Raw genomic sequence first — 12858 nt, forward strand, 5'->3', positions numbered from 1 at the left:
ACCTGTTGTAGGAGACTACAAAACAACATTAGGGAACTTGAAAATAGCATAATAGGGGCACTTTAAAGTTTTCCATATGACAATATTTATATTAGTCTGTGTGAGGAAGAGGGCGTTTGCATAACACCTTTTTCAACTAAAAACTGAAATCTTTTTACACGCAAATTATATACACTACCGTTATCGTCAGTGTAAACTACAAAAACATGAATTTGTAAAAATGGTGACCTCATGTGCATGCGTATTACATGATTAGTCTATAGTCTCTGTAGAAGAATGAATATGTGCGCAGGCGAATTGTTTCTGAGGTAACATCGCCAACTACTGGCCTGGCAATGCATGTCATTTCTAGTCATTTTTGCGGATCCGTGTGAACAGGGATCGTTGTCGTCTGAACACAAAACCTTTCAAAAACGCATTTCCATTTTTAGTACACCATTGTCGTGTAAACGTACCCTTAAACATAAACCATTATTTATTTAAAACCTTTACATTCGTCTCCTTGGCATGTTCATGAAATTTCATGAGTCTTATTTGTGAGCGAATCATCCTGTTGAGTCGGATCTTTTAAGTGAATCAGAGGATCCAGTTCTCAAAAGTGGTCTGAATGATTTTTTCACAACTGATTTGATTCCTGAATCAACTATTTATTTGCATTGTTTTGCCCATTGGATAAGTTGTTTGTCATGTATAACTAACAAATTAAAATTTGTCACGCGAAGCTGTTATATGACTTACATGTTGATTGAAATGTAATTTACCCCAACACTATCCCTTTAAAATTCTACAATATAAATGTTGGATTTGGTGAATTCAGTTGTATTGAGCAGCTTTATACCATTAGATAAAAACTCTACTTTTCTGTCTAGGCATAAGCACTGGCATTGCAAAGAACTTGCTGTTAGCACTCTAACTATGCATGACCTATAACCTTATGCCTCAGTTGCCCATAATTCTCAGCAGACAGGGCAACTGAGGCATGGAGTTCAGCAAAGTCTCATTTTGTCAGATCAGCTGCTGAATGATGGATGAATGACATGCTGAACTAGCAACAGTGCTAATCAGGAGTGTAGCAACACCAAATAACCATTCACAGTGACTTCCGTCCAGTTTCAGGTGTCAGGAACGTCCTAAAGGGAGCTGATAGGATTGTCCAATACACTGAACAAATAAATATTTTTTTACAACTAAATATTTGTTTCAGTTTGAAAGAAAAAAAAATCTATAAATTGCGTATGTTAATAAATTTAAAGTAGTTGAGATTCAAATATTTGCCTTGATTATTTGTTTTCTCTTATTCAATCAACCATGACATTTCTCTTTTAAAGTGCATTTTTAGGATTTCTGTGGCTTTTTGAATTTCCTCATAAGCCGCCTTGATCCATGAGCCAGGAAATATGGATTGAAAGAAAAAAATGCGATTACAGACTAATATGGAAAACAGATTCGGCAGAATAAAGTACTGCAGTTATAAATGCATAACCACAGACCTGCAACATTAAGATTCCCACTGATGAATCCGTAGGGACTGAGTCGATCGGAGACATCATGAAACGTACAAGAGCTCTGAATTGAATTATCAGTACTCTTACTGCGATGGTTTATGAGGCTTCTCTGAGGGAGATTCACATATGAGGAGTAATTAATAAGCAGTGTTTTGTGAAGAAATGTCTGTGTTTGGGAATAATAAATCCTACTGCGGCTGGGGAAAAAGCCATTGTCTTTTTTGTTGTTTTGTTTTTCTATTCCACATGTGTCTTTTTACATCTCATAGGGATTCTGATCAAAGTCTGATCACTGAGGATGGATTGCAAACATGGTTTAAGGATTTCAAGCAGGCTTTGCAAGCGAGTTTGAATACAGTGAGAACTGCATGAGACGTCTATGATTTATGCTGTGGTCTGATTTATCTTGTATTTAACTAACCCTGCTCTGAACCTTCCCGCTGGGGTCTGAACTCTTCTCTCTTCTTGCATACAGCTCCCCAATTTCATGACTCTTATCCAACTTCGTGTTCTTCTTGCAGCATCTCTAACGGCCCACTCTGGGGCAATAAAAACTAGTCGCCACAAAAGAGTCCTATTTATCCTTTAACTGAGCAAGTTCTAATTTATTTTCTACTCAAAATCAGGATGTGCAGCATAGCTGTAATTGATGGGGAAGGTGCCTGCGTGGTTCATTGTAATTCATATGAATGCTTATGTGGTTTATCTTGTAGCCAGAGGTCAGAAAGATCCCACATTTTTATGTATTTTTCATTGTTACTTGCACAGAGGGTTGATCTTAGTTTTTGCACTTCAGATGTGGGTGAATTCCCAATCATAGTGAACCAATCATAAAGCAACATTTCACTGAGCTCATATCAGTGTTGAAAACATGATGGAGAAGATCATTTTAAATGTGTAATGAAATCGTTTGAGTGCACAAGTAAAAATTCAAATTACGTGCAAAATGTCATAGTTAACTCAACTGTGTTTGACATGAAAACTACACTAGTCATATTCCCATGAAATGATTAATAGATATGATTTATTTAGTTAGTTTTTTGTAAATACAAATTCACTGAGAAAGCGTCAGCCGGGTGATTCCACCGCTTACCGCATGGGAAAGGGCCCTTTTTGATTTAATTAATGTAATTAATAAATACTTAATCTATGTTAAATATGTAAATAAAATATATTACAATTAAATTAATTCATTTAATATACATTGTATGGGAAGGTATGATTAAATTGCACTCTTTTCAATATATATATATATATATATATATATATTTTTTTTTAATTAGCATGTTGAATTGAAAAAAACGGTATATGTTTCTACATCAACAGCCTTTACTAAATAGCCTCTCAGATCACATCATGAGTGCTGTGCTTTCACTGCAGGAGTAATTTTAGCAAGGTACATGTGTATTTTTACATAACGCAAGAACAGTGGGATGAATTTGTGGTTAAATATTTCCAGCTTGCCATAAAGCAAGCCATTTGATTTTCCCCTGGTCTCCCTGTAACTTTGTGCTTTCAAAATGTTGTACTTTGTTCTGAGAACAGTTACAATCGAGCCAAACCTTTAACACAAAGATAAAGTTTGAGGTAACTCAAGCCCTGCTTTGAAAATAAACCAAGCTCACATATTTGTGGTATCTTCTCAAAAGAGACAAGACTAAGAAAAATGAAGTAAAACATATCTGACTTATTTCAGTTCTTTCCACCAGCAGCAAGGTGAATGTTTCTGACAGGGGAACGAGTCAGCGCACGTGCTAGAACACCAGGTCAGCCTGTTGTGTTGGTGAGTATGAAGTGCTGAAGAGGCATTCACCACTTGTGGGACAACACAGACTTTCCAACTGTATAATGCCCAGGGCTAGTCTACAGCTTTACTTTGTGAGTCTGGAATTCGCTGATTTTAAAACATCCAAATAGAAGACTTTTGTATTTAAAACTGCTTTTTATTCAGATGCTGTATTTACAGTGACAGTAGTTAAAAGGTGATTGATAAAAACTTTAAAGTACACATACAGTACAGCGTTCGATTGAGGCTTTTTCTGTCCATTCTGTGTTTATCCAACAATTCAACCCACAGGTCATTGATAACCTTAAAATGGTCCTGGAAATGAGGCACTATGTGCTCTGGCGTGCCGCCTTTTTCTTCTAACTCAGTGCTTCTGGAATACTCCATAAGAACTCCATAGCTGTTTGACTATCAAAACATGTAACACTTGGAACGTGTCGTTTTCAGACCTCTCATGTCCGTCCCTTGAAAGTATTCATGCAGGTGTAGCTTCCTGAGAACTTGTGGATTTCTTCAAGGGCACTCTGCGGTAGCATACTGTTTGATGGGTAAAACAAAGTGATTAAATGTAATGAATGAGGGTTTCCGAAACATATTTGCTGAAATAATTTGCTTTTGAAATACAATTGTATTTGTAAAATGACTCAGACGGTACCTTTTGAGGATAACGAGTGCATGCATGGTCCAGGGTAAGTAAACAAAAGCTATATTAGTCCTAACAGCATCCACTGTTCTCTGCGCTACCACCTCTGGCTTTAGAGGAGGGAAGAGTTGGGGAAACCTGCAGAGAAAAACCCCAGTTAAATACACTTGTGTTTGTTGGTTGTCACACTTACAAATATTGTATTTGTACCATTGTATTACATTTAAAGGTAGGTGGTCCAGGACTTTATTCATTGGGAATTGATTGGATCATGAAAAGGGGGTGTTACACACCACAATGAAGCCAGACCAAATGTTAGTTTGCTAAAACAATGGCTTAAAAACGATTTGGCTTTTGGTCAATATTATAAAAAAAAGTCTGACTATGTGAAAACTAAAGTTGCTTTGGAGGAAAAGCAAATTATTGCATTGTGATTAAAGAAAATTGTTTTGGAATAATGAGAAATCATTTAAAATAAAACCACAACCACGCATTAGCAAAGTAAATAGATGTCACATTGACGTAAAAATACTTGAAATGATGTTCCAGCCCATTTTACTTACTGCCAACTGAAACAAAATAATCAAGAGAAAATATGGGGCGGAATTTTATTTTAGCCATCAACCATTTACATGATTGTGGAAAAGCTGCCTATGTGAGTGGTGTTTTTATTAGTTAATCCAGTTGTGCTGTACTCATGTGCTCTGCAATTTAAAACTTCAGCTCACCTGACTCTCATGCCCTGAAACATTTCAGTGTTGGTGTGGAACGGGAGGACAGTGGTACATCCCACGCCCGGGCAGTCCAGCAACCCCAGAGTGAGGCTTTCCATGAAGGCTAGTGATGATGCTTTAGAGGTGCAGTAGTCAATAGCACCAGGTATGGGTGACAGGGACAGGATGGAGTTGAGACACACAACATGGCCGTTTTGAAGTTCCAGCATACGAGGCAGGAAGGCTTTTGTGGTCTGTGGATGAAAGGATTTTTAAACGGTAAATTAAATCCCTGGAAGTAGGCACTTGGAAGAAAATTATGAAAATTGTACATTTTTGAATGTAATATAAATGTCTGCATGAAACCGAAGTTTGCAATCATCTTTTTTTCCCTAATGTAACGCATATCCATGTAAAACAGCTTCTCGAATGAGAAAAAAAACAAAAAAACTTGATGTTGGTACTTACCCAAAACTGTCCCATTGTATTGATGTGCTGTGACTTCAGAAGAGCATCATCATCACTGTCCAGCAAACTCTTCCCATGCACCACTGCAGCATTATTCACTAGAATGGTAACATCTCCCACCTACCATCAGAACAAAACATCCACTATGAGACATTCTTTCCAAAGCAGATTCGTTTACCTTTATGGCTAGTTAGCTCAGCCATTCTGCTGGGGCTTATCTAACCCAGACATTTCATGCGAGGTGTAATCTCTATCCAGGCTATGGGGGTGGAAGGCAGCAGAGCTGAGACAAAGCCAGCACTGGGGTTATTAGAGGTTATTAGAGCCAACCAATTTGAACTAATCTTATTATAATCTTATTAAGAAACTCCTCAAGGTATGCTATTATGGGGCATACCTTTTCTCTGACAACCTTGGCTTGCTTGTAAACTTCTTCTCTGTTAGCCACATCGCAAACAAAGTAATGGCACTCTGTCCCCATGAGGGTGATCTCCTCGCACGCCTCCTTTAGACATTTTTCCGTCCGGCCCCACAGGATTAGCTGTTTGGAGATAGGGACCAAAGGTCAAAGGTGAAACAGAACAGAAAACCGACCAGAAATATAAAGGTTTACAAAACATAATGTGATCTGCCACATTAGCAACAAATCATCTTTCTGGAAGCAAAACCATACTTGGTCACTGTTCAATAGTGCAGATAAGTGCTTAGTCATGTATCAGTGTCTCAAAGTAGATTTAATTTGCCTGAAAGTATTTCATATTGTCAGTTCTTGTGCTTGAATGGTGTCTTACCTAATTTATCAAGTCTTGTTCTTCAATTTGGGTGTATACTTGTAAACACAAGAGACTATGTGGCCTACAATTCATGCCAAAACTTTTGACACAAAAAGCATGAGTCAGAATATAATCTGTTTTTTGTATTTCATTATGTCCCTTTTAAATTAAAAACACATTTACTTATAACTCTGAGGAATAGCAGAAATATAGTACTCCACAGAAATTTTTAAATTATATTTTAAATCAGAATTATGCAAGTTTTACCCCCAAAACTTGATCCATTTCTGAGGAATATATACCACACCAACATGTGAAACATAGTAGTTATAGTAAGAATAGGCCATTTCATTGAAGAGTGGGGCTATTTTTCACAGGCCACTATTAGTTTGGACAAGGATTAAGAGAGATGACTGCATGAATGGATTGGCTGGGACAGGGAACACGGGGGGCAGTGATTGGTCAATTCGATTTTTCAGTCTGAGAGGTCAAGGAAAGGTAATGAAATCAGTGATGTTGCCTCATCATCTCTCACAGACAAATTCCCATAAAGATTACACAGCCTGCTGGGCGTACGGACCCGGTCATTTTCTGCTTCAACAACCACATAATAGTGTGTGCACAATAATGTGTTGGTTAACTTGGCTATCCTTTCTCTACAAGTTTGGCTGCAGAAGTTAGCTAAATATGACAAACCTCTCTTTGGGGGCAAGCTCATTTAAAAAATGATTTATGAGAAATATTTATTTATTTAATATTAGCTCTGTTATAGTTAAAGTGCTATTTGTATATTTATATACTATGATAGGATTTTTGTATTTGCCATTTTTTATTTTAAGTTTTAATAATTTTATTATGTGCCTTTGCCATTTTTATTATTTTTATTTAAATATTTCTTTAATTTTTCTATATGGATTTTATTTTATTTTATTAAGTTAGTTGCCAAGGTAATATTTGTAAGACTTTTAAGACTTTAAGACTTATATTTCATGTTATTTTATTTTAGCTTTATTTCAATTAACAAAAACAAATTTTTAATATTTTTAGTTTTAACATACACATTTATAATATATTAATAATTTATTTATAATTTATTATAATAACAATTATAATTAACTTTATATAAAAACAATAGAAGTCTATTGTGTTGTATATGTAAATACGATTTCACACATAAGTAAAAATATGTGTGTGAAATCGGGGAATATATCACAGACTTGTGGAGAGCTAACAAGCTCCAGAGTTCCATTATTGTGATATTTTATAACAACGGCCAGTGAAGGGAACTTAGCCTTGCCTTCCATAAACATTAAATTTGATTAGAGCCAAAATATTTTCGTCAGCTAAACCCAAGGTCTATTTTAAGCTTGTATAATAGAAAAAAAATGACTGCAAAATACTGAAGTGGACAGTAACCTTGTTCACACTGCTGGCTGATTGTGAAGAATGATACATGTTCATTTGCCACGGGTGCCTGTAATTGGTCCTATTATGTTTTTCTCTTTTTAAAAGGGTTTGTGGAAATTTCCAGTATCTCTGAGCATGTGGTGTGTTTGTTTCATTAAGTATGCATTTCAGCCAACTCCTATTTGGAAAAGTAGGGTCAATCTGAAATGTGAAGATATAGTATTCAACGAAAATGTGTTTTTCTAGCTAAATTCATTCTACTCAGATAACAATGTAATGCTAGACATCCTAATTAACCTAAAGAAATCTCTATCAGTGATGTTTGCTGATGAATTAGGCCAAAGATGGTCTGATCTGCAACTGGTTTCACCTCTTTGGCCTAATGGACGTTTATTTGATAAACCTGCCTGTGTGTTTGTATGGGTCTGCTTTATATGCATGGCCTTTGAGCTAATTACTGGGAAGGTCTTGATTAAGCTTATAATAGGATTTCACAACAATCTTGATATTTCTGTGAGAGAACAAGAGCTCACAAGGTGGTCTCCCATACAATCACACTATGAGCTTCATCTGCACACATCACATTTACAAGTCTTATCACTAAAGTCCTTAGAGTAGCAATGGCTGAGTGCACCGCATTAGCATATAATATGTGAAAATAAGGAGCAAACAAACCATGCTTAATCCGGTCCTGTGAGGACGCATATTGTGTTTCCTTAGAGATAAACACACTGTGTATGAAGCACTTACAGTATGAAGGAGCATAAAATCTATTGTTTAGGTGAAATGCATGAAAAAAGAACAGTAGTTTCACTGATTTGCACCCTAAAGGACTGTTCACACCAAGAATGAACCATAATAGTGTCCACATCAGTGGGCAATACCATTCTGTTGATTTAAAGGGGCATTCGGCAACCCTAGCTATTTCTTCGCTGATTTTCACTTTTGTTGTCGCATGTTATCTCAACGAGCTCCCCCTACAGCTGTGAGGTATATTTCACAACAATGTCGTAAAAAAACTCCCTTGCGGCACTCTTCTCCGCCTTTCTACCGCTGCTCATGTGCATTTGTTATTATCGGAGCCGGACAACTTTATCGTGTGGAGCTATGTCTACCGAGGTGGGTATCATACACATCATACACATTGAGGGCGGCGTGTGTGTTTATGTTGAATTGCCATAAAGCAGTTTGTGTTTCTCGCTCGTTCTCGCTTCTCACGAGACTTCCTATTTCCAATTTACCGGGACGTTAATCCTCATGTTGCAAGGTTGGTTTTCCACCTAGGAACGTTGGTGAGAGCAGGGAAAGTCACCATTCTCACCAGAACAGGTTATTAAACCATCCAAATGATTTCTAAACGTTTTATTAAGCTGAAATAGTTGCCAAATGCCCCTTTAAGCACACTAAAGTTTTGGTTTCTGCCGCTTTAAATGCTCAATCTCATTAAAGCAGGGTGGATTCTGATTGGCTGTCAATGTTTTTATCATTCATCAGCTGGAAAAAATCATTCTGAAAGTGAGGTGTTATTGTTATAATTGTGGTATGGACTCTGCTGTTCTTTTATATGTAGAATGATTTTTAAACCTATATCTTTATTGCTATATTAAGGCAACATCTACATTAATCCGAAATAAATTTTTAAAAATGGCGTTTTCATTCCCCGTACACAATCATTTTCACGCGTTTCCTAAAAGTTTGCATTCTAGTTTGTATTCCACACTGAAATGTCGAAAAGTGCTATCATCTTATTGTGCAATGAATAAATATGTTTAGGTTTTGCAGCAGGACAGAAATTGTGAGTACATTTTCTGTCAACTTTGTAAGAATGTATTATGAAGCTACATTGTAAAAGTGAACGGCACAATGCAGAAACATACTGGTATAAACATAGTTATCAATCGGTACAATATGTCTCACATGGATAAACGTCATTGTTTTCAAATACTTCTGTTTTCACAGTCCACACTACAACGCAAAATTTATCCAGTTGGGAGAGCATCTTAAAAAGCTCAAAAACAGTCTCAGTGAGAACAGAAGGCCAAAATATAATATAAAAGATGCGTTTTCAAATGAATTAGTGTAGACGTAGCCAAAGTAATCCACTTTGCTCCTATCGGAAAGGGTCTGTATGTGCATGGGGGCACAAGGAGTTCAGGAGGCAGTCGCCTGCCGCTACCTAATTAGTGTGGAGACAGAAGGGTCAGCCACAGGGCACTAACCAGCTGGGAGCTGTATGGTCCCTGCCACCCTCCCCCGAACCCATACACATAAAGAAAGTAATTTACATAGGGCTCACTTCCTTCACACTTCCTTAAGCCATCATCCATGGGACCACATGGATGGTCACCAATGTTGGTGCTTCTGTAATGTCCAGAATTATTTTTCTTGGTTCTTCAAATCATTGTTTAGGGATAGCGGGCGATGATGTATCTTTCGCAGAATATTTCCAGTGTTGAATTACCATGCAGTAAGGACTTGCTGACCTCTTGGACGCCATAATAACGGCCTGCTTTCTGGAAAATTACAACCCCCACTAACAGGCAAGGGTGGTCAAGTTAACTCCTAGCCTGTGCATTTATGATTCATGCCTTTTTAGCATTCCTTAAGAATGAGCTAACTGTGAAGATTGCCACTGCAGGTGTCTTTTCCAGAGTCTTCACACCTTGACAATGGCTAACAACAGGGGGTGTTGGCTTCCTTTAGCATACTGCTGCAAAGATGCTTTTTTCAAAGACCTTTGCCCTGAGATGATGTAAAAGGTGACTTGTGTCAGCGAGCATTCAGGGATCTGAGCTCTTCCGAGCTGTTTGCCGTGTGAGGTTTGCGCTTTGACTTTTACTATGGGTTTTTATTTAGCCCCATACACACAAGCTTGTCTGGGGGGAAAATGCGTTTAAATCTAAGCCTTGGGTGTAATGCCGCCAAGCATTGGGGCCCCTGTCACTGTGGTTATAGAAGGTATTAAGCTCTGTTTACTACAGTTGGGCCACTGGGTCTATTTATAATGCAATATCTTGTGTGGGTGAGGCAGATGAGACATTTCTTCCCAGCTCTTGACTTTCAGCACATCACTCTTATTTGCAATCTTACTGCTGAGACACAAGAACATTAGCCTACTCTACTGCCAATGTGGGATATTTTAATAAAGCCATTAAATACTGCAGATAGAGCTTGTACAGTAAACATTCATTAGAAAGGTCAGACGTCTAATCTTTCAAGTGTTTAGCCAAGGTCAAAGTTGCTGGCACCACGCATTTCTTGGGTCACTTGCCTCTGTAGAGGGGTTTCCAACCAGACAAGTGTAATAATTTGAAAATGAGAGCTGTCAAAGTTTGAAAGAAGGCCGTTTTTCCCCAAAATAGCTGTTTGTTAGTTGACCCAGTTTGTTGTACAAGTTGAACCAGTCTTTGGGATCCAGCTCTACAATTCGATTGATCTGTTGACCGCAGGGGTCATGACCTATGCACTGTTAAGACAATGGGTTTATGAAGAGGACATTATAATGTCTCTAGGGAGAGGAGTAGCCCGAGTGCTACTTTGCGAAACAAAACAAAAAAAAAACTCCTCCATTACTAGTCTAGTGATTTGTGTTAATAGTTTACCATGATAACCACAGTTACTTACTTAAACACAGCATACTTAAACATAGTTTCTACAGTTATGATTATTACAATAAAGTTACACTGTACAATTTTTTTCATCGTTGTTGAAACAACTTTGTTTCCATTACTTAATTATTAAATTTGATATTCGTCATCAGTATAATTCAATTCAGGGAAGTCCAATGTACTTGCATCATTTAGATTTACCTTTTTATTTTATTTGACTTAGGGCTATTTATAATATAGGCTGATATGTGCATATAAATAACAATTGAGATTTCTTGATAGTAACATCATTAAATAGAAATGGCTAAATAATGTGTTATATTGATAGTAGTTGTTTTAATAATTATTTTATATTTTATATGCCAAATACCGCTATGTAGCTACAGTGATGAAACTTTTAAATGATCAGTTATAGCCTAATGTCAGAAAGAGAAAGAAAGACCACCTGGTATTGAAACTATGGGCTATCTACTAACATTGGCACTATTTATAAAAATAAATTTTACGCAAATACAGCAATATGGCCAAGAGTAATGATACATCATGTTTACCTTTTTAGCTCCACGGAAGGCGAACTCCTTTGCCAGGTGACGGCCAATGCCCCGTCCGCCACCCGTGATAAGCACCACATCTCCGGTCAGATCTCTCCGCCTGCTCGGTAAGACCCAGCACACGGTCGCCTTGACAATATAGTAGAGTATCTGAATAGGTAAGAGCACCACGCAGCCCAGCGCCTTCAGATCCATTTCACTCCGTCTCAGTATCAGCTTATCTCAGTTCTCGCATGGAACAATTGCTGAACTAATTGAATCCTTGCTCGGAGCGACTACCTTTACTCCTATTTATATGAGTGGATAAGGCAATTTGACTTATTTTGCAGCACTGACGCACACTAAATAGATTGAAATGCATCTATCTACCACAATCCAACTCAGTTTATGTGTGCCTCAGCGAAATATCTGTAATTTTGCGCACCTTTATTCCACATAAACTCTTTATCCACGGAGCTGTTTTCTTGCTTCGACAAGTGTGCGCTGCTGCTTTGTACCGGAGACGGAGCCCTGTCGCGAATGACAGCGGCCAGAACCCAACTATGACGATACCTCAGGTCTGATAGGGGTTTTAGAGAGACCATTTATCTTGATTGACAACTGGAGGACTGACAGTATCAAACGCTGGCGACGTGAGGGTTCGTTTCTTTATGACGTTAAGTCTCCTCCCCCAGAAATGGTAGGCTACTACAGCCAATTTCGTTGCCTCTCAACCTGTGCTTTTTGTAACTAGTTGTGGGGATTTTGATTCATTCCAGTGATTCAGACCTTTTGAAACGGTTCAGTAAAATGACATTTATCATTCACTTTATATAATTAGATTCGACTCTTACTAACTAACTAAATAAGTAAATAAATAAAATGTGTCATTTTCAAATAATTTTGCGTGGCCTACCCGGGAAAAGAAAGCCAGGAATTGTCCTCTATTTTATCAATTACTGGGTATGACTTTAATCATTCGATAAAGAATAAAGTTTATAAAATAAATTTAGTTCACCCAAAAATGAACATTCTGTAAGTATTTACTCACCCTCATGTTGTTCCAAACCCGTAAGACCTTTGTTCATCTTCAGAACACGAATTACGATATTTTTGATGAAATCTGAGAGCTGGATCACTCCTCCATACTAGTCCATAGGCTTCTTCAGGGATTGAAACTTGCCAGCCTCAAAAAAATATTAAAGACATCGTTAAAATAGTCCAAGTGGCTACAGTGGATCAATCTTAAGTTTATCAAGCGACGAGAATACTTTTTGTGCGCAAAAACAAACATAACAACTTTATTTCAACTATTCATTTCCTTCTCTTTGGGCCTGTAGTCAGTTAAACTAGTGTAATTGCGTAGAGCTACGTCACACGTAGGCTGGCCGCTGGTCATGTGTGTGATGCGTGTGACGTACACCA

The 12858-nt window shown here is 37.6% G+C and overlaps 1 protein-coding gene across 1 annotated transcript; it reads right to left on the reverse strand.

Annotated features, from left to right (window-relative positions):
* Window positions 1–3427: 3427 nt before the first annotated feature.
* On the reverse strand, window positions 3428–12117 carry dhrs3b (dehydrogenase/reductase (SDR family) member 3b). The gene is made up of 6 exons (XM_077203624.1): window positions 11455–12117; window positions 5513–5656; window positions 5116–5235; window positions 4663–4901; window positions 3947–4072; window positions 3428–3828 (listed from the first exon to the last, which is right to left on the reverse strand). The coding sequence occupies exons 1-6, from the start codon at window positions 11647–11649 to the stop codon at window positions 3744–3746; spliced, it is 909 nt and encodes a 302-aa protein (XP_077059739.1). The 5' UTR covers window positions 11650–12117; the 3' UTR covers window positions 3428–3743.
* Window positions 12118–12858: the final 741 nt, after the last annotated feature.

This window comes from Siphateles boraxobius, unplaced genomic scaffold (genome assembly GCF_051911475.1).
Source record: "Siphateles boraxobius isolate OS27281-9 unplaced genomic scaffold, OSU_SipBor_1 5, whole genome shotgun sequence".
NCBI lineage: Eukaryota > Metazoa > Chordata > Actinopteri > Cypriniformes > Leuciscidae > Siphateles > Siphateles boraxobius.

Excerpts from the sequence above, each read along its gene's own strand:
- dhrs3b (XM_077203624.1), bottom strand. The coding sequence starts at position 11,649 with ATGGATCTGAAGGCGCTGGGCTGCGTGGTGCTCTTACCTATTCAGATA. Across the intron at positions 5,657-11,454 it reads CCTTCCGTGGAGCTAAAAAG|CTAATCCTGTGGGGCCGGAC; the intron begins GTAAACATGATG and ends ATCTCCAAACAG. Across the intron at positions 4,073-4,662 it reads TTTCAGGGCATGAGAGTCAG|GTTTCCCCAACTCTTCCCTC; the intron begins GTGAGCTGAAGT and ends TTTTCTCTGCAG.